The following is a 25709-nucleotide window of genomic DNA, read 5'->3' as shown; positions in this document are numbered from 1 at the left end:
CTTTTACACTAAGGGAAATTATTTCTGCATTGGTATTTTGGATCTGGTTCAGGCTGCTTCGCATTACAGTTTAATTGCTGCAAAGAGTATGATGGTTCTTCCTATGGGTTATGTGAAGCCCTGATTAGAAGGGATTGATTGTTATGTTGTAAAGGTGTTTCCCTCTGATGGGAGGAGCTGTAACAGTTAGTTCTTTAGTAGAATTTATAGGAAATCCGGCCTTGCTGGTTGAATCAACCTTCTTCTACAAGAAGATAGTGTAGCCCTCTAGTGACTAAAGCTCATGTATTAAGGTTTTAATTCATAAAATATAATGGCATGCAGAGGATTTTTGTGTTCCATTTGTTCTTTATTGATGTGCTTATTTTTTGCTTGTTTGTGGTTTTTTTTTACTGTCCAGTCTGGGAAGGAAGCAGTGTCTGGGATCTCCCCATCGATACTGCAGCTCAGGGACCAGCTCTAGAACAACTTCAGCAGCTTGAGAAGGCCAAAGCTGCAAAGGTCAGAAACTACTTTGTATTTTAACAAGTTGTGTTTCTTGAGTGTGTGGAAGACTTCTAGTTCTTTAAACTTCATGCTGCTGTGTTCAATTTTTGAGATTTTCACTGAAAATCCCACAATGATCAAATGCATTATAGAAACCTGTGATGAAATCCTTGTGGACTACTGTTTGTAAGTGACTACTGCAGAGGTACTACTGACCTCTAAAGTAGTGGTTGAATTTTTACAGTTGTCATAAAACAAACAAACAAAAAACCCAAACACTTCTTTGCTGGCTGTTTTTGTTTTAAAATGGGTTCAGCATGAGCAATCATGACAAATCACAGGAAAGAACACTTCAGTCTTTTAATCCTGCCATATTTTAACCAGAATTGGTTTGGGGAATAGTTAATTTGTATGGGTGAATAGGACTAAGTTTCAATCTGAACAATTCTGTTATTTTCCAGAAGTAGATTATTTTATGATGACTGCAAAGCAAGTCTCTAGTAGCTTCTGAAGCCAGGAGTAATTTTAAGGAGCTAATGGTGAAAGAACTAATGTTTGATACAGAACCAAAACTGTTAGAAATTGTACTAGAGAGTTTTGTAGGAATTTGACCTCACTAAGTAGCCAGTTCAGGTAACCTTGCATTTAAGGAAGAGCATCTGTCAGAGGCTTCATCTGCTGTGTTGTTACTGTAATCTCAACAGATAAGCCCTAGGAATTGGTGTAGGAATATGCTACCTGCATCTGAGTGTAGTCTTATGTGAATTGTAGCTAGAGCAAGAGAGGAGAGAAGTGGAAATGAGGGCCAAACGAGAGGAAGAAGAGAGGAAAAGGCAGGAGGAGCTTCGGAGGCAACAAGAAGAACTACTTAGGAGGCAGCAGGAAGATGAGAGGAAACGACGGGAAGAAGAAGAACTGGCCCGCAGGAAGCAAGTGAGTTTCCTCAATGTAGTTCATCTCTAATTTTAATACTTGATAAAACTCACTTTAAAAATCCTGTGGGATCTAACTAATCTTTGATAGGTGTATATGAAGACACTTAGAATATTTTTTTATGTGATTATATGAAGTTATCTTTGGTTCTTGATTTTTTTTAAAATTTGAGAGCCTAAATTATAATTTGGGAAATGGGCTCTGATGGCTCACTTTCAAGATAAGCTCCTTTTTGCTAGCTGAGTGGCTTTATTCCATATGGAACATTGCCTCCCAGTTTCTCAGCAGCAGTATTAGACTTAAGTTAGTTGCCCAGTTATTGTGTGTTTAATGTTTATTGACCATTTCTGCTATCTTGTGTTTTGATACGGATATGTTCTGGAGTAAACCTTTGACTGAGCAGGTGTTTCAAATGAATGAAATGTAGAGGGGGATACAGGAATAAAAACAAAAGTTATCTGATTTTTTTTTCCCCTCTAATTTAGTAAAGCATTTTGCTGAAGAAATTATTTGGGGTATGTATTGGTATCAGTATTACTTCCTTTAAGTGTTGGACAAGCAGATTTACTGAAAGGAATGATATGGTTTAAGAGTATGTAACTATGTAGGATCTATAGCATGTTCTTAATTCTTAAGAATATGCTATTTAGAGAGATTAGTAGCTTAAAGTTTCTGCCAGTCACTTCTGAGCTCCACATAAAAAATAGGTGAAATGTTTTTGAAGAGCAGTAGGAGGCAAGGACAGTGGAGGTTAGTTTTCAGTGCATTCAAAGGATTATGGCAAGCACCTTCCTGAGCTTATTCACCAAGAAGTTGGTTAATACACACCCTGTAAAGTAGCACGTGCAACATAGCAGAAAGTAATAAATACCTTTTTCTCCATAGTATTTTGTATTTGCTTAGGTAGTTGTAAAAGAGCATTTTCCACTTACTGATTTAAGGATTGTGTTTTCAAGGAAGGTTCAGGAATCTTCAGTTTTATTTGCAGCTTAGTTGTAGACCTTAATTCATGTAGCATTTGGATTTTATCATTGAATTGTAATTTAATACAATGCAGCGTGATACCTAGTTAGCTTTCATGATACCATTAAGAACCAAGTCCATGAATAAATGGTTCCTCACTTTAATACCTTTAATACAGCAAGTCATGATGGTATACAGTGGAAAATACCCTTTCAGACTTGACTGGAAAATTCAAGCAATAATATACTCCAGAATTTAACTGAGCTAAGTTACTGTAGATCAGTTTCAATAATAACTGGTTTTCAGTTGATCACCTGATATTTCAATGTGTTTCATCTGCTGTGGCTCTGCATAGACCTGGGATGTGTTCTTTTCAGACTAAGTTCTGCTGTTATGCATAACTTTCTGGAAATGTCCATTAAATTCCAAAGTTCCTCTGGGTACTCTGGATTTGTGCTGTAATCAATCTGACTTTCCCTTTCTGAGATGTCAGTGGGAAATAATTATTTACAAGGAGGAAGCAGAATGGGTCTGAAAAGCAGTAACAAGAAGTTACTTAGCTCATTAGCAGTGGAATAAATGCAATAATGCTGACATCGAGCAAGAATGTATTGAGGTAACAAAGTTGAAGCATTTCTCTGGAAAGAGGAAAATATTATTGTTTATTTAAAGAAAAGAAAAACCTGGTGTAATATTTGAATCTGACTTCTGTACTGGAAGGCATTGTAGAGTCAGGGATGAACTGATTTATTAGCATGGATTATACAGAGGAGATGATGCTTAACAAATTTGATTAACTTCTTTTGAGGAGATGGCAGTGAGAGCTGAGAGGGGTGAAGCAGTAGACTTAATCTGCCTGGACATCAGGAAGGCTTTTGATGTAATACTGCATAAAAGACTAGTATATAAGGTTAGTAAATATACTGTTGATGGTGAATTCTAAAAAAAGAAAACAAAACAAAACAAAAACACTAGAAATTCAATTCTGTAGGCTGAAATGTCATAGCAAATGTTGAATCCGATATTGTTCTTTAGATTTCATCAATTACTTGCTCTGTAAAATTACAAACAGTATTTCTCAGCTTGTGTAGCTCCTGTATTTTTTTGCTTCTGATTTCATATTTTCTACTTAGTAATGATTGATTGCTTTCAGGAACAAAATTTAAGGTTTGATAGTTTGTCTGAATTATCTTTCATGTTCTTCTTCAAAGCATTGTCTCAAAGATAAAAACCACAAAACTAAGATTTATAATTCCTACTAACATAGGAAAGCAGAACTGCAGGTGTTGCCAACTGCAAAAATTCAAGAACAATTTATCTAAGAATCCAGAACCTCCTGAGCTCAGTGTTGCTACTTAAGGATAATGAGAGATGTTGCAGATAATTTACAAGATCTGATGTAGTTTATAAAGCCAGACGTGTCCTTGAAAACAACTATGAGAAAAGGTGGTTAATAGTAGAGAATGTTGGGATCCTCTTGGAGTCAGAAGCCATGAATATGGGAGCACTAAGAGCAAAAGGAACGAGCGTGCTCTCTCATCCAAGTCAGTAGCAGAAAGTTGGAGAGCTTTAAATGATTTTTGTCATGTGCTCAAACAAAAGCACTGAACGAGTAAAAAGATGCAGAAGTAAGTATTAAGAGAGTCTTTCCTTATAGCTGTAATGACTATGTTAAAAAAAAAAAGTTTATTAGTCACGATATTCCCAGCTTTTCATGATCTTGTGGCTTTTGTTTCATTTTGATACACTATTCATCTTTAGATCTCTAGGGGAGAGAAGTCTTTTTTTGTTGATTCCTGTCATTCACCATTGTCTCTTCCACCTTGCCTTAGGAAAAGATCCCTGCAGCTTTCTTGATGTTTCTTTTAATCTCATTTCCAAAAAGAAAAGCAGAGATGTCAGTGACCTGCTGTTATGCAGGAGGATGTGGTGACTGCTCACCTCTCTAAAGTACTGCATGTTATGGCAACGACTGCTGCTGCGTATCCCACCAGCATGGCCAGCAGCTCAGCATCCTGAGTTTGAGCTCCTGGCATGTGGTCTCCAGTCACACAGAATGCTGGCACACCTCCAGCCTTCTTGGTAGACTTTTTAGTTAAGGAAACCAGCTCTTGCACTGGGACGCTTGGTTATTGTCACTTGGCTGCACGTGTCCAATTAAGTTAGTTACAGGCCCAGGTTACAAACATGGTCTAGACATTGCACATCGCCTTTGAAGCTTTTCTGAATGTCAGATCTGAAGCTTTTAATGGTTGACAAGAAATGATTCACAGGCTATTTTGTATCCAGCTAGTAGAAAAAAAAAGTTAGGGCAGTGAACTTTTGTAGCACTTCCCGCTAAGCTGCTTAAGTGATGGCCATGAATATATATTATTTCTTGGCTTGCAGCCTGCGGTTCTTAGAATCATAGAATTGCCCAGGTTGGAAAAAAACACCTAGCTGATCCAGTCCAACCACCCCCCTACTGCCAACACTTCCCGCTAAACCGTGTTCTTCAGTACCTGTAAAATGTTTCTTGAACACCTCCAGGGATGGTGACTCCACCACCTCCCTGGGCAGCCCATTCCACTCCCTGAGGCTCGTTTGGAGAAGAAATGTTTCCTAATATCCAACCCAAACCTCCCCTGGCACAACTTAAGGCCATTCCTTCTAGTCCTGTTGCTCTTCAGTGACCTGGAATTGGTTCCTGGCATAGGAAAAATGCTTTGTCTGATGGATGTTGTAGACACCTGGAGTTAGCCAGTGTCAGGAAGAAACCTGAGTCAGTTGATGTTGCAATTTACATATGCTGTGTGCATATAAAGATTTGCTATCTGATTTATTGTGAGGGTTTTAAGTTTCAGAGTTAACTTCCTATTTTACCAGACTTCAAATTAATTGTATCTGTGATGCACAATTAGTCTCCCTTAGAGTTATGAGTAGTGTATTACATACAAAAGACCTCAGAATATTTGCACAGTACTAATTGACTAAAAAAAAAGTTCTCATCCAAAATGTATGTAGAAGATATGAAAAGCAGGATGTCCTTAGTACTGTTGCTGGATTTCAAAGATCAGAAAGGCAGCAAAAAGCAAGGTTATTTCATGCAAGAGGAAGACATGATTGGGGAAAAAATTGGATAGGTGTTCACCTGTTCAGTGAGCAGAAAGCCTGTTGTGCTCTGTTCCTCTGAAAGCAAGTATGTAGGTCTCTCTGAAAGAAATGCATCCTACTTGTTTTCATGGAAATTACAGCAGATAGGAATAGCACAGTAAGTCCATTTGATAGAGCAAATTCTCAACTACAAAACACTATTTTTCAGCAGAGGCATCACCATTAGCTCTGCATTTTCAGTGATGAACAGGAGCCTGCATGCTGTGCTTGTAGAGGTCTGCACCAGCAGAAGTGACCACGGCCACCACTGATGAAATGCTCCACCCACCACCTCATTGTGCTCACATCCACTCTTTGGTGTCTGTATACCATCATCAGCAGTTGCTGAATCTCACTGGGTGCCACTTTTTTCCCCACATAGAGGAATTCAGTGACTCACCTTTGCTCTGTATGCACCATTTGTCAGGCACTGTTTGTCAGACTGCCTCTCTGCTGCCATCTGTCACACAGGAACAGCAGGCAGCAGGATGCTGGCAGGGAGGTTCAACCTCTGCTGCTCTCCCACTCATGTCTGCCTCTGACCTTGTGGGCCTTTAAGCATCATAGAGTAGAAGCCATTACTTTGGGAGCAGCCCTCGTAGCAGAAACAGAAAGATTCTGTTCATGTTAATCTTCAGAGCATTAGGAAGGAGCATTGATGGGTTTTTTTAATTATTTTGTTAGTGGGAAAGCAAAATGTCATTTGTTGGAAGTTAAGTAACTTATGGATGGCTCAAAATCAAATCCTTCAGGAGATCTTTCATTGCCACTGGCATTTAAATAGTGTACGAATAGGCCCTTTCATTGAGTTCCACAGATCTGGCACTTGCAGAGGTTGCAGTGTCCTTAACTGCACTGGGCTTCTCCTTTTTATTCCTAGTGTCTGGACATGTGGTTTGAGCTTTGAGCTCTGTGCATTTTAGTCCGTGTTCAGAAATTCCTCTAAGTAGGGAAAGTTTCCACTTACAGCTGACCCCCCAAAAAAAGAGATTGTTGAGATGCTTCCACATTAAAATGTATGTTTAAGTGTAGTTGGTATCAATAGGAAAGAGGAGTTGTACCCTCCTTTTATAGTTTTCATTTTCAGTGCCATTGTTTTTAAAACCAAAGATAATGCTTGATTCCCTATTTCTTCACTCACTAAATTCATTCATTGATGAGATGCATCAGAACTTGTTAGTTTGAGTTCACTCTTTCGTTTTGCCAGTGCTTAGCTTCGAGTTAAGGAAGTTTTCTTGAGACCATTCATTTGGCCAGACCGTGTTGTAGTCTGTTGTGATGTGCTTGGTCAGTGACGTGGCAATTACAGATTGACATTCCTTCCCATCTCCAGGAAGAAGCCTTGAGGCGACAACGAGAGCAGGAAATTGCACTAAGACGGCAGCGGGAGGAAGAGGAAAGACAACAACAGGAGGAAGCACTTAGGAGGTTGGAAGAGAGGAGAAGAGAAGAGGAAGAAAGACGGCAGCGAGAAGAATTAATTCGTAAACAGGTGAAAACCAGCAACGGGGATTCCTCATACTGGGGAACTTGCACTTCCTGCCTGCTGATTGACACTGTCACAGGCCCTAAGTCAAAGTAATCTTAAGACATGGATGGTTTCATGATAACTTTTAGGACCAATTAAGATTTGATGCTTACTTCAAAATCCTTTTTCAAGGCACTTCTTGATGTTTGTACCATTTCTGCCCCTCCATGCAGTCATCTTGTTAGTTAGCGGTTAGCAGACATCTCAGTTTTAGTTCTGTTGTTCAGCAGTAAATGTCACTTTGTCAACTTTTTTTTTCTTTCATGTTAAAAAAGCCTTTTTTCCCTTTTTTCTTCTCACAGTTCATTCCATTAGTCTGACTAAATAGTACAAGCAGATAAAAGAAGCTCAGACTGAGAGGTGCATAACTTCTAAAAGGAACATGGTGTGAAATTCTCTGGTCTAAACTAGAGATACGCCATTCTTTTCCAAGTCTCTTGGTGGAGCGAAGGGGAAACTTGTGCTTTGAAATATATAGCTTACATATTGGGCTTTCTTGCCTGAGAAATATAGAAGTAAATGAACAATCTAAACATCACAGATTAAAGACCAATAGGCCTCTCTCTTCTATCAGGATCTTAGTACCACGGAGTACAAATAACTTAGTTTTGCTAAGTCTGCTTAGACTGTACTTTTCTTTATGTCCTGGGAAGGAAGAGGAGGCTGCCAAGTGGGCACGTGAGGAAGAGGAGGCTCAGCGGCGACTTGAGGAAAGTCGGCTACGGATGGAAGAAGAGGCAGCCAGACAACGGCTCGAAGAAGAGGAGCGAAAGCGCAAGGAGCTGGAACTCCAGCGCCAAAAAGAAATAATGAGACAGAGGCAGCAACAGCAGGAAGCTTTACGACGACTGCAGCAGCAGCAGCAGCAACAGCAACTTGCCCAAATGAAGGTAACATTTTTCTGTGGTTTAACTTTTCCTTAGCCGAGTGTGTGGTGTGGAACCAGAGCAGGATTCAGAGTTGTCAAGGCTGACTTGAACAGAACAAGAGAGGACCGGACTTCCTAGAGAGAGCAGAGGGTGAATAGATGATTTGGTGAATGTTGGGAGATGCAAGAGAAAGTTAAGCTGCAAAATGAAAAATGTTCAGTCAAAAGGAGCTCATTGAAGAGGGATTTGCTGGTCAGTACAGACATCCGTTCTGCTCCAGTGCGATGGAAGGGCCAGTGTAAAGTTTGAGGTTCTGGTTTCAGAAGTCTTTGCTGTCTTTCTGACAGTGATATGTTACCCTATTCTTGATGCTCTGTCTCTTTGGTTCTGCAGTTCATAAGAGGGCAGTTTGAAGAAACAGTTTGTATTTGAATGTTATTGTATTCTTTTATACTTTGAAACGTTTTGTTGAAATTTAAAAGTAACCTTTCTCTTCCCTGTGCTGTGAGCTTGTTTTTTTTTCTCCACAATTCTACTTCAGCAGTGTTCTGTAAGAAGGTTTCACAATTTCTAGTGATGTTTTCTTTTGACCCAGCTCCCTTCATCTTCAACATGGGGTCAGCAGTCAAATTCAGGAGCTTGTCAATCCCAAACCACACTGTCACTGGCAGAAATCCAAAAGCTAGAAGAAGAACGAGAACGGCAGCTTCGAGAAGAGGTAAGCACTGACACTAATGGAGTGTAACTTTTCTACTGGAAAAGTGGACTCTGTGTGACTGCTTAACTGTTATTAGAAGTAATCTTGGGAAGGTAATAAAGGATAAGTGCTAGAAGAAGGTATTCCTCCAGGACCCTGAATGCTTAGCAGATTGCACTCATTTATTAGGTGGAATAATGCTGTTTGGGGCTAATAAACAACTGGTATTTCACCAGTTACGTAGTGCATCCTTGTTAAGAACTGTAACAGCTCAAAAACATTACAACGTCAGAATTCTCCAGTTTAAACTGAATTCCATTTAAAAATTTTCTCAGCTAGAATTGAGAATAGTAACGATCTCTTGAAAGCATGCACAAGCATTTTTTTGTTACTGTTTGCAACAGCAAAGGCGTCAGCAGCGTGAACTAATGAAAGCTCTCCAGCAACAGCAGCAGCAACAGCAGCAAAAATTATCAGGCTGGGGTAATGTAACCAAACCAACAGGCACTACCAAGTCCCTGCTGGAGATACAGCAGGAAGAGGCAAGGCAAATGCAGAAACAGCAGCAACAGCAGCACCAGCAGCCAAACAGAGTCAGAAATACTACGGTATGTTCCCTCTTTATCTAATCCATTTGTAGAAGGCAACAGTACATGACAGTTCTCCTTTTCTGTTCATTGCTGCTCTGCCAGGTCTGGTGCTAATAATTGGGATCTCTTTGTTATGTTTCAACAGCACTCTAACCTGCACACCAGCATTGGGAATTCAGTGTGGGGCTCCCTAAACACTAATCCCAGCAACCAGTGGGCATCTGACCTAGTCAGTAGCATCTGGAGTAATGCTGATACCAAAAACTCAAACATGGGTTTCTGGGATGATGCAGTGAAGGAAGTGGGACCTCGTAACTCGACCAATAAAAACAAAAGCAATGCCAGCCTCAGGTAGGAACTGGGGAAGGAGCATTTGCCAAGAAGGCTGCCACTCCTGAGATGATGACTTAGCAATTGTAGCATTACATTACCTTTCTCTTTGTCACTCAGAATCTGTTTTAACAGAAGTCATTAGTAGGTAACCATTCACAATTTATTTTGTAATCTATGTGAAAAATGAGTTGGTTCTTAAATAGTGCTTGCATTGTGTGAACCAGTGAGTGGTGTAGCACTGTGCTATATACTACCACTGACTCTGGTAGTATACAGTGTTTTGTGTTTTCTTTATCTCAGTAAATCTGTAGGTATTACAAGTAGACAGAACAAGAAGGTGGAAGAAGAGGAGAAGCTGTTGAAATTGTTCCAGGGTGTTAATAAAGCCCAAGATGGATTCACGCAATGGTGTGAACAGATGCTTCATGCACTCAACACAGCCAACAACTTAGATGGTAAGAAGTGGGGAGGAATGCAGATACTCCGCTGTAGAAAAATAATATCTAGTTTCTTTGAGCTGATGTTCTGAGTAAGGTAATGACTGCAGTCAGAATAATGTTTGTAATGCAGGCAGCAAAAAGGTATAATTAACTTTAAATAGTGGTCTGAAAAACTGTTGCATCATCTCTACTAATATCATACATCAATGAGAACTTGGAAACAGTAGTTGTAAAGTCTGCCACCCAGAGCTCTGAGGTGAGGACTTTGGTGGTTGGATGTATTACCAGACAGATGAACGAGCATCCAGTTCACTGTTTAGTGAAGGCCAAATTATTGTATGTCCCAGTGCAAAGCATCTTTTTATTTGTGAAATTGTCTGGCTTTGACCTAACTCTGCTGCAGGGCGCATAGAATAACTGCCATTCTGAAATCAAACCAATCCCTCCTTGCAGCAAAGCACTGCAGACATTCTAGTGTTTTCAGTCTTGACCTTTGCAAATCCTTGTTCTCCAGTTTCTGTATTCTACAAAACTGTGCTGCTGACTGGAGAACCAGTGCTGCCCTCAGGTGCCAGGATTACATCTCCCAGCTGCAGCTTTCTGCTGGAGGAGAGGTGCTAGAAATAACATGTTGGCTCCACTTGTGATGCAGTAATTAGTTGTATCTGGTATCTGAGGAGATGTTATGGAGCAACAGAACAACCAACAAGTAGATTGAGCTGCCAAAATTGAAGTGGCTCAAATAGATTTGGGTTGGCAACAGAAGGGTGAATTATTTCTAATTCTCGGTGAGACCTTGATAGCTCAGGCCATCAGGGAAGAGATGCCACATGTAAATGAGCTGCAGACTCTGCTTAACTATGGACACTATTGCACAGGTTATTCATGATTGTGAAAAATGTGTCACAATTGAATAAGCCAAGAGCATGAAACTTCTCTGGGAGGAAGAACTGTGGCAAAAGTATGCAGTGCTGCTGTGGGCTGTGTTTCCACAGTGAGCTTCCATGCCTTCGAGGGTGTTTTGTGTTGTGGGTTGCAATGCTAGCTTAGAATCATGGAATCCTTAGAGTTGGAAGGGGCCTCAGAGGACCATCTAGTCCAACTCCCATAAATTCCCATCTTCCAGGCTAGTGATTTGCCCTTCTCCATGTTAAAAGAAAACAAAACCAATACTTCAGTGTAAATATTTTAAACAAAAAGAACATAATAAAGGAGGCTTGCAGGTGAGGTAGCTGTTAAACTCCAGTTACTTGCAGCTCTGGTCAGTCACTGTGGCGTGCACTCTTAGCATTTTTCAGCCAGGAGAATGCATTGATGACAGCACTGTGGAAAGGGAGAGTATTTTCTGTTTATGCCTGCCATTGAATTTGAATGAGCTCCTAAGCTGGCAGTGTCTAAAGCTGGTGGGCTCCCATACCCTTCAGATTGTCAGTTCTTTTTCCTTCTCATCACATTAGCTGGCTTTCTAATCCTTGCTTTCCTTGTAGAATGAATGAAAAGTTGTATTGTGAAACTTAATTGTGTGGAATTTGCAAGGGCAAGCTGTTTGACATGGCTACTACATTGGCAAATATTTGTAACAAAAATCCAAGGGCTATGTTTTTGCATGCACATATTCACACATCTGCACACATTCTCTCATGGTCTGCCTTCTTCTTGCAGTTCCCACGTTTGTTTCTTTCCTGAAGGAAGTAGAGTCTCCCTATGAGGTCCATGATTACATCAGAGCATATTTTGGAGATACTCCTGAGGCCAAGGAGTTTGCCAAGCAGTTTCTTGAGCGCCGTGCCAAACAGAAAGCCAGTCAGCAGCGGCAGCAGCAACAGGTACATCTTGCTTGTTATCGTCTTTAGGAGTGCATGATTTCTGTATTTCAGTCTGCTTTTCTTATTGATGAGTGTGAGCAGGACTTTACGGGTCACGTGAATGACAGGATAAAGCAGATTTCACATATGTACTGCAGAATTAAATATCCTTTATGATTAAATAGCTGAGGCCAGCTGTTGTACAAATAGTCCCTTAGCATGCTGATGCACTTTAAGAAGATGGGGTAGGTGTATTGGATGGATGTATTGGTGGCTTCACACTACCCTGGATGATGTAGAAAACTTGATTTCATTTTGTAATACTGTCTTTGTTTCGTAGGATTCGGTGTGGGGAATGAACCACAGCTCGCTACATTCAGTCTTTCAGACCAATCAGAGTAACAGCCAGCAATCGAATTTTGAAGCTGTACAGAGTGGGAAGAAAAAGAAGAAACAGAAAATGGTTCGAGCAGATCCCAGCTTGTTAGGTCAGTTTTTAAAACTAATCTTTTGTTCTGGGAAAAGCCCTGAGTAGCGTAAAAGTCTTGTTAACCTAAATGGAAATACTGAATTCTAACAGGAATTGGTAGCTATTGACGTCCTTAGGATTTGTTTCAGTTTTGGAGTTCTTTAAATAATGCATCAGTTTCATGGAAAACTTACTGAATATCTCTGCTGCTGGGGCAGAGTAGTCTCAAAAGAGTATGGTACGCAGAGCACAAGATAGTGATGTAAATCAGTGATTGCACTACTTGCTAAGAGGAGTCTCTTGTCCATTCTTTCTTTGCCCAAATACAGACAGCAGATTAGGAACAGGAATCTTGCAGAGAACTTGTTTGTAAAGAAACTTGATGTAAAGAACAAGACTTCCACTGTCCTCTGTCTGCAGCACTGTATGTACTAGGAATAAATTCAGAGTGAACTTAAATGTTGCCTTTAAAAAAAGGGGAGGGAGGATAGGTTGAATCAAATTGTACTTATTCGTTGTTTTAAACATTAGTATAGTCATTAACACTTAATTTATGAGAGATGAAAAATAACTTTGGAGACTCTAAAGACCAGGTTTTCATGTACTGCAAGTGCTTGTTTTCTGAGACAAGAAGCTGGCTATCATGGACGTGTGGCTATTACTTCAGATACCCTGGTCTTCTAAAGATGCAGTAGAGCAAATATATTCCAGATAGATCTGAAATTCCTGTTACATGTACCATAACAAATACATGCTAGATAACTGGCAATCATAGTGGCATGGTGCAAATAATTGAACGTTTTCTTATGACTAAGTGCTAGGAGAGGTGAGTGGTAAGATGACAGGTTACATTTCTGAGTCTCTTGTGCTGCTCATAAGAAGCTGTGATCTGTCTGCAGTGATCTGATTTTTTTTTTTTTTTTTAAACAGAGGTAGTCAAGAGAACATTATTCCCATCTTCCATGTGAAAAGGCCTCTTCAATACCATGGTTATTTGGAAACCTTAAGTAGTTTAGAGATGTCAGCTAAGCTGCCTTTCCTCTTTGGAGCTGTCCTATGCCTATACTATTCAATTCATGCTAAGTATTTTTCACACTTACACAAAAGATTCTTTTAAAAATAAAGCATGTTTTATTTCTTGGTGATGATCAGTTAGCTTCTTGAGGCTTGGCTGCCTTCATTCTTTCCTACCTTTCTACACAGGCTAACCATCTTAGTCAGAAAAGATGGTTAAGGTATGAAGGGGGAGAAAGAAAGATAGAATGTGATTACAAGTTCTGAATTCGAGGCAGTGGACATGCTGACATCAGTTAGTGGCCTTATTTTGTTTATTGTCCATCTTTTTATGTGAGAAGAGTTGTTATATTCCACTACACTGTTCACACAGTCACAGAACTATAGGGCTTGGAAAGTGACCTCTGGAAATGATCAAATCCAGCCCCCACTGATGGAAGGGTTTCTGTTAAGTGTCCCTTAAGAAAGAAGGGCGTCATCAAGCCTTGTGGCATGCAAAGCTTAGCTGAGGTATGCTTGTGGAATATATTGTGCTCACATCTGTGCTGCCTGTGATGAAATGGAAACTAGGGCACTGCACTGGACATGTAATTGGTGCGCTGGTGCTGCATAGCTCATACTTGTCTAAAGCAGCTTAGTAATTGCCACATGCAAGACACTCTTCTAAAGCAGACAGAACCATTTTGTTTTTTCCTTCCTCTTTGTCCTCAACTAAATCAGTGCTTTTCAATTATAAATTAGTAAATCCTGCTTTGAAGCGCATTGATCTCCTCAGAACCCTTTCTTAAGTCACTAGCAGATGCTAATCCAGTGAGTTCAGAGTGGGTCATCAATTAAAAAAAAAAAAAAAAAAAAAAACCAGCAACAAACAAAATGTCTGCTCTTCTGATGCTGGAAAGAAATCACTAAGTGCAATTATGACGTTTGGCTGAGAGAACTACTGTGTGCAGCTTCTTAAATATGATAAAAATGATTCCAAAAGTTTGTAGGTGACATACTGCCACGAGAGGGAGCCAGAACAATTTACTCAGACATACTCAGCAGGTGAAGGTGATGGCTGTGAAAAGCAGTTTGTTTTGTAGCATGGAAGAAGTTACGTAGCAGACTCAAGGCAGTGAAATGCCAGGTTTGTGTTAAGCAACCTTTACACAGAAAAGATTCTTCTTCTTTCTTACACTTCCTATGAAATTGGTGCAAAAATAACAACGGGATCTCAGTGGAAAAGTTGCATCATGTGAAACATTAGAATTCTTCCTTGTAGAAAATGATGACAAGAACAGGGAAGAAGTCAAAACGTCATTAGCACTGTTAAGAGTTTGGGTAGAAGTTCAGATGTATTTTGAGCCCTCTCTGTTGCCCTGTGTACTTCTGTACACATTCATGTTGTCCGTCTGAGCAAGGGACTTTAAATAACAAAATCAACAAAGCCATGGAAATGCACGGAATTTCCACGTGCATCTGTGCTTCAAAAGCAAGGAGTGGAATCATTCACTGCCCCTGAAGTGCTGAGCATGAACAACACCTCCATTCTGAGTTCACAGAGCATCTGTTTCTACCTCTTGACTGTAAGTGGTGTGATAGGCACTTTCAAGTACCACTTGACCCAAACACGCTGCCTTCTAAGGGCTGCCAAGGCACATCTCCACTGTGCTTACATCTGGCACTAGCTCTTCAGGTACCTCCTCAATGAAAGCTGGGACTGTGATTCTGCTGGTTGTGATACTTAGCTAAGTGCTATTTAGTCTTTGACTTACTAAAGGAAAAAAAAACAGCAATTCGGGTAACTATATCAGTCCATATGTAATTTTCCTTTGGGTTTTTACTTGGTGTGTATTATTCAACTGCTGCATGTAACAGATGCATTGCATCATATAAAACATACCACAGCCAGATTTAACACGACTCCTTTTTGGCTTACAGGGTTTTCAGTGAATGCCTCATCAGAGCGGCTCAACATGGGAGAAATAGAGACTTTGGAAGACTACTGAGCATGTGCAAATCAACTGGCTTTTGCTGCATCTGTTAACCCTGGATTCTCCATTTTGGACACAGTATTCTCCACCATGCGTTCTTCTTCGCCTCGCAGTGAATCACAGAATCTGTCATCTCAGGCTGCTGCTTCTGGCTCCAACAAACCCTTTCTGCCCAGGACTGCACAGGCGTTGTTCCTGGTGTCTTGAGAATCTGCTCGGGAGTCAAGTGAACTTTGTTCAGAGTCCTGGGAGGGTGGGAGATTGGATTTGTTCACAACAAAGCTCATTTGGGCAGCAAGCTTTCACTGTGCTGTGATTTCTTCTACTGACATACCTGGAAAAAAATCAATTGGGATTCTGCAAAAGCCGTTGCTTCTCTCTCCTGGTTACTCTTACCACATCCAACACTTGCAGTTGTGAAGAGAGTTTGTGGTTAACAGATGTTGGTCAAAAACAAAATGCCACACAGATACTGACTTCTGCGCTCCTTCAGGGCAAGAGGTGCTCTCCCAGCCAGGAGTTGCATTCATAAGCTAACCTTAGAACTGGCAAACAGCAGGAGAAGGGCGGTGGCGGGCACAGTTTAGCTTGGGTTGGTTTGAAGTTGCACACCCCCCTGCCAGCCCTTCTCAGCACATTATTTTTGGAGGGAACGCTCGAGTCTGTCTTCGTTAGGTGGTGATGTTGAAGCTGTCGGAGTTTCCTGTCAGCATATCCAGCCTTCTTTGGACAAGTGGGGACTTGTGCTCTCGTGGGGAGGAAGAGGGGTGATATCTCTTCTTTCGGGTTGAATTTCTCCCTTAAATGGTACCTTCTGAGGGTTAGGACCAGTTTATTTTGAGCTCTTCTCCTGCAAATTTGTCTCGTTTAAGAGACAGTAGGATCTTTACCATGTGGATCTCTAGTCTTTGGTGTGAGTGAACACTGGCTTTTACATCTGTACTCCCACAGTCTTAGCTAGTTGTCATTTCCAGCTGCGCTTTGGTTAACAAGCGGAGATGCCCTTTTGTAATGGAAAGAGACTGGAGGGCGAAGCTAAGTGCAGTGACAGCCCTGCTTATCTTCTACATGTCAGACTGCATCGCGCTCCTCCACTCGGATCCATGATGTTTAAGTATGGAATCACAGCTTTCCTCTCTCACCAGAAGATTGCCACCGCCTTCCTTTCTCCACACACCCACGTGCACACACCACACAACAAATCTAAAACTGCCAAATGCACTTAGTTTCAGCCCCCTGGTCCCATCTCCCATTCCCAGAGGGGTATAACCTGCAAAGGGAGCTACGCTACAGGTTTGGTGGAGGTGTATGAAGGTCTGTTGGTCATCACTGCCTAAAGAAAACAGTTTGAGTTGCTCAAGAGCAGTTTGGCTTTGAATTTTGTTTTGTTTGATTTATTCATTTTTTGGGGTCACCTTCTCCTCCTCCTCCTCTCTCTTCCCCCAGCCCCCAAACGTGTACAGTAACTATACAGAGACTGCTGCAGACTTGTATATAGTTTTTGGATCCAATAGCATGGAGAGACTTGGAACTGTCGCAAATCTGGTCTCCCTGTCTCCTTTGCTTTGTAAATTCATAAAAGGGGGAAGAGGGGTAGTTAAAATGTTTACAAAACTTTAAACTCCCTCTGAACTTTTGCCAGTGTGGGAGGGGGGGGAAAGAGAGAACTTAAATAAAACCTGGTTGTATTATATCTGAGAGCAAATTTTCTGCTTGCTTTTGTCAAAGCTGAGTTTTGAGATAATTCCTGGTGCTAAAACTGACCAAAACTCAACTCTCATCAGCTTTCGTCACGAAATGAGGAAATGCACAGGATCTGGAACAACTGCTGCTTTATTTCTTCCCTGGTGAGGAACACTGGTGGTTTTTTCCTACTTGATAATTTTAGAGTTCAAATAAACAGCAGTCAGTTGAGATTGGACAACATTGACAAGAAAGCTTTAATTTTTGTCCCTCTCACTGCTTACAGGAACGCGTGCGTGCCCACTTATTAATGCAGGAGAGGTGAAGCTGTGGCTGGCTTTCTGTTATTGCAAACCTGTGCTTGTGGAGCCTTCCTTCTGCCAGTTGGTAACCACCCTCACTCCAATTCCCTTCTCTAAAAGAAGAGCCCTCCTTTAGACGTAATGACCACACGGACACCCTGCAGGCTTCCCTTCCTCGACTAAAGTTTTTCTTTTTTTTTTTCTGCTGCTTGATTTTGAGTGGAAAATGCCAGTAAAGGCTAATGACGAATGTTCTTCAGCCATTCGCGTGACAACAAGAAATATCAAGTTGGAAAGAACTAACTTAACGGTTCTGAGTTATGTTTAGCTGTGGTCTTAGAGAGAACCATATGTGTCCAGGCTGGTAACTTGTTTTAAAATTCTAATTCACTGTAGAGTATAAGCTGTCTGTTTCTGAAGTAGTTGGGTTTTTAATGGTATGATCTCATTTCTGCAAGCTGATTTTGGAATACTACAATAAGCAAAAGCCTGTTAATTTCCAGCTCAGTTGGAGTCATGACCAATTCAGCGATGGCTGAATGCAGCAGTGCAAGCAGGGAAAAGGTGCACTGACTTGTCATGCCCTGAGGAGTTTGTAGGGCTTCAGAGAGCCTGTGGGTAATGGACCAGGAGGGAAGAGATCTTGTTCTCAAGTATTTAATATGCTGACTTCTATTTTTTGCATGAAGGTAAGATGATGTGTTCAGATCATGTGCTCAGGTCACCTTACCTGCTTTGTCTCCCTCTGGGTCAAAAAGGGCCTGTTTCAGTAGAGTTGGGAAAAGCAGGAGCTGCAACGTTACGTCTGCAGCTGATGTATTTATGCACTTGAGACTATTTTTCAGACAGGACATGAACCTGGATGGCTAACGGGGCTGTGCTGGGGCTGAAAGATGTTGAGTTTGATGCGAGAGATCTGAGATTTCTTTTGAGCATGTGTCACCAGTGTTACAATCCCACACTTCTCACTTTGCTGCAGGGGAAGTGTGCAGTCCTCTGGTTTTCCTGTGTCCCCTCGCAGCAAAGCACTGTTACCAAGAATGGCACCAGGCCATTTTAAAGGGCAGCAGAGCTGGGTCTGGCTTCTTGTCAGCCAAAATGCAGAGGGATCCCTTGCCAGAAAGCTCTGAATCTGTAACATATGATAAAACCATTATATTTTCAGGATAAAAAGAACTGATCTTGGGGATGAACAGAAGTGAAGTATTTCATCCTCATACCATCTTGTTGTAATTTTTTAAAATACTCACGGAATTCCTCTGCTGGCAAACCAGAGCGTCCTCCCTTTGTTCACTTTGTTCTTCCCAAGTCTCTATCAGTGCACGTTGTGACTGAAAACAAACATCAGTTTCCTCTGCTGGGAAGCTTTTGTGAGCCCATTTGGAGGCAGAACGAGGGACCGAGGGCAGAGTGCTGTGGGAGGAGGCAGTGTCTGTTCAGCTCAGCTGGGAGGAGGATGCTGCTATGGTATGGCATAGCACATCCACTGGAAGATATCATGAAGGAGCAGTTGTGGCTCCTAGTCCACCCACAAAACAAGGATGCCGTGGAGCTGCTCTGGCTCTGTCTTCAAGTATTTGGTTAAAAAGATGGAGGCCTCTGTTCTTTTGCTGTGCCCACCTGGGCAGACCGCCCCTGCCCTGCACACAGCAGAGCCCAGCCCTCGTGGTGCACTCAGTTTTGGGTATCTGCCCCAATGCAGCTTGTGTTGTCCCACGCTGCCTGTGGGTAGGCATCCTGAGCGCATCCCCTGGCTCAGGGATGGGTTTGCCGATAGCTGCCCGGTGTGCCGGCGCCGGGGGCCCTGCAAATGGCCTCGCTGCCTATGGGCTCGGAGGAACAGGGCCTGGAGGGTGGAGCTGCCTTGGGAGGAGGTGTGCTGGAGGAGGCAGGGAGAGAGGGAGTCTGCTGGGCTGCGTGCTCTCTGTCCACTTGCTGTTGTGAAGGAATTTTTGACCTGACCAGACCCAGCTTTTTATTATACCAGCGAAATTTCTGACTTGTTTCCTACTTGGAGGAGTTTAAGAATTCCTGCCAGCACTTTTCCAGAGGGAAGCCATGCCCTGCCACAGAGCCCTGCGCCCGCTCCTGCTGACACTGTGCTTCCTGCTGCCCGCTGCGCTGGCAGGTAAGGGTCTGCGTTTGCATTTGAGCTCCAAAAGAAGAGGAGATCCTCACTAATTGCCTCTGCTCTCCTCCTGTCGCTCCGTCCTCCTTTCCCTCCCTAAGAACTGCCGTACGTATTTATTGAAATATGGTTGAGTGATGGAAGTTGATTTTGGAGTCGGTGGGTAGTGCTGAGTAAGAACGTATTCTCCATCCTGAGCCCCCGTTTCTGTTGGGGAAACCCGAATAAATCCTGTCATTTCTGTTAGGCTGAATAGCAGCAGTGCTTGTGTGAGTGCTGGCGACTGCAGCCCAGGAGCCAGGTGTGCTGCAGGACGTGGCTGTGCTCTGCAGCTGGTGGGACTGCTTGTTTGCCTGCTGATGGTGGTAGGAAAGCATTCCGAATCATGGAGAGACACATTTTCCTCCAGCTCAAGACTGTGTGGATCTCTGGTGCCTTCTGTGCTCTCCCTGCAGCACAGCACTTCACCAGTGCTGCAAGTACAGCAATGAAAGCATCTGTGACAACACTGAGCTCAGTCTAAAGCTGAGCTGTGTGCGTGGTTTGAGTTTCCACCCAGAGGTGGCTATAATGAACGGCCTGAAACAGCAAACAGGCTGTGAGGGGAGCAGGGTTGGTGTGAGCCCTGTTCTGTTGGGCTCTTCGTTGAAGAGGTTGTCAACTTTGGCCACATCTGCTCCCCTCAAAGCCTCTGAAATGCAGGCAGGATCTAATGAGTGGCTCAGGCCGATGTGACAGCAGAGCACAGCGCTCGCTTTCCTGAATTGTTCTTCTGACTTCCAAGAGCTGGAGGAAGGCTGCAGCTCCTTCACAGCCTGTTCTTACATCGTACCCAGCAGGAGGGCCTGGCTGGTAGCTGTGCAGGTCTCTTTTTGGAGGGGTTGTCCTACAGGGAGGGGAGCTGGGCACTGCACTGGCTGGAGTGTCTGCAGGGACGGAGCGGCAGCACTGCCACTGGTGTTCCCCACATCCCACTGCTCTAAGATGACTTCTTGCTGGGAAACTTTGAGAGTAGCTACTAAGTAAGCCCTAAAAAGTAGGTATGTTCCTTCTCAAACACCGGGCTCTGGTTTTCCTACACTGCAGCATTAATCATTTAAGCACCAAGTTTCAGTTCTGTGCTTGTGCTCCCAGGAGCAGTGGCAGCGCTCCTCCCACAGACCAGGTGAGGTTTTTGTCTTAACTGCTTGCTTTTGCTCTGCAGACATCAGCTGCTTTTCAGTGGAACTGTGAGCTGGAAATTCTTCACCTTTATCTTAACTTCTCCGTGTCGGCTCTCCCTGTGGAGCCGGGAGCTTTGCACTGGTGGATGTGTGCTCGGATGCTGGAGCACAGCAGAGGCTCAGTGCTAACTCTGCCTTTCAAATGTGCGAGGCCTCCTTACATTTGTTCTGTGCTACCTCTGAACTGGGCCCTGGGGAACAAGCCAAGGCTGTCAGCTGCCCCGGAGCAGAACAGTTCTCTGCTGTGACAAACATCCCTGTCCTCTGCACGGGGCTTTTAGTGCACAGTGGAATTTTTCTGCGTCTCACCGTGTTAGAAAAGGAAATTTCCTGCCTTGTGCTGACCAAGAAGGGAAGAGCATGCAGGCAGCCCTCTGCACTCTGGGTGCGCACGCACACACACACACACACCACACACACACACACACACACACACGCAGCCCAGCCTTTCTGTAAACAAGTTCCTTTCACATTCATCAGAACCGCAGCTCGCGCTTCCAGCGCTGCACACCACAGGCTGCCCTTTGTGCTCCATCAAGGCCTTCTTTCAGCCCTGCTCTGGCCCCCTGCCTGCTGCGGCTACCTGGGCCGGCCAGCCCCTGCCCTCCGTGTCGGCACAGCCATGCTCAGCACGGCCTTCCCCTCCTCGTGGACATGGTTTCCATATCTGGGCAGCAGAGCTTTGTGTGGGCACTGCTGGGCTGTGCACTTCCCTGAATGCTGCAGAAAGTTGGGATGCCTTTGAGCTGCTGAGCTCTTTCCGGGGCTGCATCTGTCCAACGTGGGAAAGCAGCAGAGCCCCCCAGCACGCATCATCTACTGCAACTGGAAGAGTGGGGCTTCTGCACCTCCAAATCCTTTCCTTTTCCTCTTCCTTCAAACGTAGGTTGCACTTAACCCTACAGCACAGCAAGACTGCAAAGAGCAACTTTCTGCTCTTACTAAAGCTGATTTCTCTACAGTTGCATGAAGGATGGGGTGGGGGGTTGGCCTCTACTCCTGGGTAACAGTGGCAGGGTGAGAGGAGGATGGTATTCAGCTCTGCCAGGGCAAGGTCAGGTTGGATATTAGGACAAATTTCCTCTCCAAAAGAACAGTGAGGCACCGGCACAGCTGCCCTAGGAGCAGGGCAGTCACCATTCCTGGATGGGTTCAAGGAAGGGGTGGATGTGGCACTGAGGGTCGTGAGTCAGTGGTTGGACTGAGCGAGCTGAGTGGTCCTTCCAGCCTTCGTGGTTCTGCAGGTTCAGAGCCCTGTGTGAAAGGGCAGAGCAGCAGGAGGGCTCTGCAAGGCCTTGCTTTGAGTCCTGTGTTTTTTGTATCCGAATGCTGATGTGGGCTCCTGGATTTTTGTTTTGAGCTCGCATAGAAATACATTACATTGTAGTGGGTGGTTTGGGGAGGAAAGAGGCAGGGCAGAAGATGACCTTCGTTATGCTAAAGGGGAAAAGAATGGGAGAAGGCCTCATCCAAGGACTCTTTTCTGATTCTGTTCTCAAGGGTAATACAGTGAGAGGGTTATTAGGAAGCTCTTGAAGTTTGAGCACTAGGATGTGAGAAGTAAATAGTTTGTAAACTTCTTAAAGCTGCAGTCATTCCAGCAGGTCTGTCCAGGCTGGATGCAGCTCTTTGTAGACAACTGGCTCAGCACTGACGCTCCTTGCAAATTACTGACACTTACCATCTCCTGGCTGAGGTTACTGGGCTGGAGGTGGAGAGTTACACCAGAAAGCAGCAGGTCGCCTCCTTGTAACCAGTGTAAAAAGATGCAAACATCTGCAGCCAAGAAGAAAAGCCCTGGGGTTCTGAAAGGATGTGAGCTGTGGAATTTGGCATCAAGTCAACCTGTAAGTGGCTGTGAGTGATGGACGGCTGTGCGACACTCAGGTTACAGCAGGTGCACGGCCTCTTGTCAGGAACATGAGCACCTGTCCTGAAGCACCTGTGTTTCTGTCCCTGCAGGCATCACCCTAGGGGGGGGGAACATCTTACTGTCATCTGTTGACAGACCTTGGGGGTAACGAGGTCCTGAAGTCAGCCTGCGTGGGAAGTGGTGCTCACTGGTGTTGGATGGCTCCATCTGCCACGTGGTCCAACCCTGAGGGTCCTTCAGATTTGTTCCTCCTTGTGGAGGTTTTTGCAGTCTTACCTTTCAGCTATCTAGCACCTGGGGTGCAGGAACCTCACAGCTGTGCAGGCAGCTCACCTACTTCCTCACCAAGGATGGGACGCAGCTGCTTTGTGTCACCTTTGGTGCCCTCTGGATCCCCCCGCAGTCCGTGTAGCTGTTATCTCAGTGGGTGTCTGCATTGATCAGCAAACCCCTTCTGTTATTTCTTTGTAGTGTAGTAACCAATGTCTTTGTTTTTCTGGCCTCAGCCATAACAACTATTGCAGAGAGGATGGGTATGCAGTGCAGTAGGGGAGAAAGAAGAGGTGCCATCTGGCCTGCTGGCCAACACTGGGTTACTCCTAGTCTTTCTTTGCGTTCCGTAAAACCCCAGTAATTCAGATTGTTCCATGTCTTTCCCTGAAGTGCTTCCAAGTGTGTTTGGGTGTTCTGTGGAATGTCGGTACTGTGGTGTTGAGGCAGTTACTGCTGGGTGAGATCCCACAGGGCAGCAGGCAGCGCAGGGGCACCCACCCATAACCTCTGTGTGCCCACCTGCTGAGCTGCCCTGGGGCAAAGCAGCCCTACAGGTGCTGTGGGTGGGCTTCCTTACAGCTGGCTCTGACCCTGAGGCTGGTACATAACTCAGGTGTTCCACACCTACCCTCGTGATGAACAATGTGTTTGAGTGTTTTTCTCAGTAGCTCTTTATTTCTACAGAGTTCTTCTGTGAACAGGAGCAGCAAATGCTACTTTGCCATTGACCTCTATCCAGGTCTTAAAAATCACCAAGATCATTTAAAAAAAAAATAAAAATTAGACTGTTTCCTACTTACTTGGCTGTCAGAAAGAAGTCCTGTGCCCTGCTCTGCGAGCTGCTGTGATTTCTCCAGGAGCAGTGTGTCCCTATAGGGGCTACAGAAGAGATCTCTGGGATCTCTGTGGTACTCTGTGGAAAGGATGCACATCTCCAGCCCTGCAGGATGGGTTGGGAGGGGCCCTGCTGAGGGTATGTGTGTTTCTAGGGAGACACTGTGGGGCACAGAACTCTTGCGGGGAACCCAGGATGCTGCCTCTGATGTGGGGTCATAGATGGGCTGAGCGTGTGAGGATGCAGCGTTGCTGCTGCTCCACAATGCTGCCCTGGGGGGGTCACTGTGGGAATTGCAGAGCTCAGCCTAGGGCTGCCGGGCTTCTGCTGGGGCCAGAGCTAAGCTGGGAGCTCAGTGAAAGTCCTGTCGTGTCCTTGGGTGCAGAAGGGTCTTTCCTAATCTACCCCAGAGCGGCACTCTGGTTCTGCAGGCAGCTCTGAGGAAGGCCAGAGCTGCTCCTTGGTGCTTGCTGGGATGTGAGATGCTGCTGCGGAGCGCAGAGCAGCGGCTGGAGCTGATCCTCCAGTGCTCAGCCCTCCTGCAGAGACAGCCCCACACGGGCTCCGGGCAGCCTCGCAGGGCTCGCTGTGCTGCTGCCAGGTGACCCCGTACCGGCACACGGCAGCTCAGTGCCTCATCCCATGCTGTTGGCTCTGACTCTTCTGTCCTTTCTTCCCGGCACGGAGAACCGCCGTGTCGGTTCAGGTGGGTCCCGGCTTTGGACGCTGCTCATTTTTTCCCGTCTCTCCCGTGGCGGTGTGACATTCCCAGCGGTTTCACAGGGAGCAGTGGAATGTCTCCTGCCGCCGCCAGGGCCCACCTCAACAAGCCGGGCATTGATGGCAGCGCTGCGCTCAGCCACACGCAAACAGGGAGGGCTGTGGCGCGTTCCCCAACCCCACGGGGGGAAGGAATAACAGGATGCGAATGGCAGCATCAGAGCGCGGTGCTGCTTTCATCTCCCGGCGCGGTGTGGGGGTGCAGAGGGAGCTGGGGCTCCCAGCGGGGTCTGTGTGCCGCGCTCCTCTGCATGCCGTGCCGTGTGAGCGCAGCGACCCGAGCCACCCGCACGCAGCACTGACCGCGGCTGCTCCCCTCCCAGCAGAGCACCCACGGGGCCCGCTGCCCACGCTGTGGAACGAGCCGGCCGAGCTGCCCTCCGGATCCGGCCCCTTCGATGCCACCACCACCGCACGGCTCTCCGATGCCACCGCCTTCGCCCCGTACACCTCCGAGCTGGAGCCCGAGGACACCACCCACCTGCACCGGCTCGATGCTGGGGACGGTACGGGGCTGCCGTTCGGGAAATCCTCGCTCTGCCTTTGCTCTTTCTGGGCTGTCACCTCCTGGCAGGGCGCTGGAGGTGGCCTGCACCCTCCTCCATCCTGCTGTTGGGAGGCTCAGGGCCGTCTCCCTGCGGACAGGTCTTGCTGTGCAGTGCCCACCAGCCCCAGAGCAACTGCCATGACCTCCTCCTGCCCCGTGTCTGCCCTCGGCACTGCTGCAAACGCCTGAGTCCAGGCAGGAGTGTGCCTGAAACTCTGCTCTTGAAAATAGAGTGTGAGCAACTCCACCAGCACCTCAAATACAGCAGCCTGCTGCTGTGCAACAAGCATGCTCTGGGGGTGGCTGTAACAGGAAAGCAGAGTGCTGAGCATCCCATTTGTGCTGGCTGTCCACATCCCTGGTAGCTGGCATGGGACTGGGGGCCAGGCAGGAGCCCAGGCATGGGGCCACACTTCAGCTGTAGGGGACACGGGTACAGGGACACCTTGGGGGGGACGATGACAGGAGGGTGTCCTGGGGGCCAGGATGCACGGGGGAAAAGGGGTGAACTCCATTGCCCTTTCCCTCAGGGCCCCCCCAGCCTCACCCCACTGTGATTTCTGTCCCTGCAGGCTCTCTGGGGCCCGGAGCTATTGGTGCCATCGTCATCGCCTCCCTCCTGGGTACATCTGTGCTCGTGGCCTTGGTTGTCATCACGCTGAGGAAGTTCTCTGCCTCCTGAACTCAATAAAAGATTTCTGTACCACAACAGCCCTCTGTCTGCTCCCCATCTGCTGCACTCGCGTTGCTCCTCGTGTGCAGCTCTGCTGGGAGCACTGAGCCCTGGCAGCTCCACGGCAGCGGGATCAGCCCACAGCTGGGTGGGCTGCAGA

The 25709-nt window shown here is 45.3% G+C and overlaps 2 protein-coding genes across 14 annotated transcripts in view; both read left to right on the top strand.

The window, feature by feature from the left end:
• The window catches only part of GIGYF2 (GRB10 interacting GYF protein 2), a 71905-nt gene extending 54980 nt beyond the window's left edge, over positions 1-16925 (top strand). For 7 of the 12 annotated variants that reach the window (XM_085232477.1, XM_085232484.1, XM_085232485.1 and 4 more), the window contains 12 exons: positions 401-501; positions 1258-1419; positions 3191-3292; positions 6848-7006; positions 7696-7932; positions 8507-8629; positions 9013-9216; positions 9344-9549; positions 9832-9986; positions 11634-11797; positions 12117-12264; positions 15180-16925. In XM_085232477.1, coding sequence (XP_085088603.1) covers positions 401-501; positions 1258-1419; positions 3191-3292; positions 6848-7006; positions 7696-7932; positions 8507-8629; positions 9013-9216; positions 9344-9549; positions 9832-9986; positions 11634-11797; positions 12117-12264; positions 15180-15247 — 1829 coding nt within the window. In that variant the 3' untranslated portion in view covers positions 15248-16925. Of the gene's footprint in view, positions 1-400; positions 502-1257; positions 1420-3190; positions 3293-6847; positions 7007-7695; positions 7933-8506; positions 8630-9012; positions 9217-9343; positions 9554-9831; positions 9987-11633; positions 11798-12116; positions 12265-15179 lie in introns of those variants that run through there. The other 5 variants (XM_085232487.1, XM_085232486.1, XM_085232483.1 and 2 more) reach the window with 4 other exon arrangements.
• Positions 16926-17062: 137 nt separating this feature from the next.
• On the top strand, positions 17063-25693 carry SNORC (secondary ossification center associated regulator of chondrocyte maturation). Of its 2 annotated transcripts, XM_010716583.4 has the most exons (3): positions 17063-19345; positions 24653-24835; positions 25449-25693. In XM_010716583.4, the coding sequence occupies exons 1-3, from the start codon at positions 19276-19278 to the stop codon at positions 25556-25558; spliced, it is 363 nt and encodes a 120-aa protein (XP_010714885.1). In that variant the 5' UTR covers positions 17063-19275; the 3' UTR covers positions 25559-25693. The 2 variants fall into 2 exon arrangements, with proteins under 2 accessions (XP_010714885.1, XP_031411006.1); XM_031555146.2 differs by having other exon boundaries at positions 17063-24835.
• The last annotated feature ends 16 nt before the right edge of the window (positions 25694-25709 follow it).

This window comes from Meleagris gallopavo, chromosome 11 (genome assembly GCF_905368555.1).
Source record: "Meleagris gallopavo chromosome 11, MGAL_WU_HG_1.1, whole genome shotgun sequence".
Classification (NCBI taxonomy): Eukaryota; Metazoa; Chordata; class Aves; order Galliformes; family Phasianidae; genus Meleagris; species Meleagris gallopavo.
This window is presented reverse-complemented; position numbering and strand designations above follow the sequence as displayed.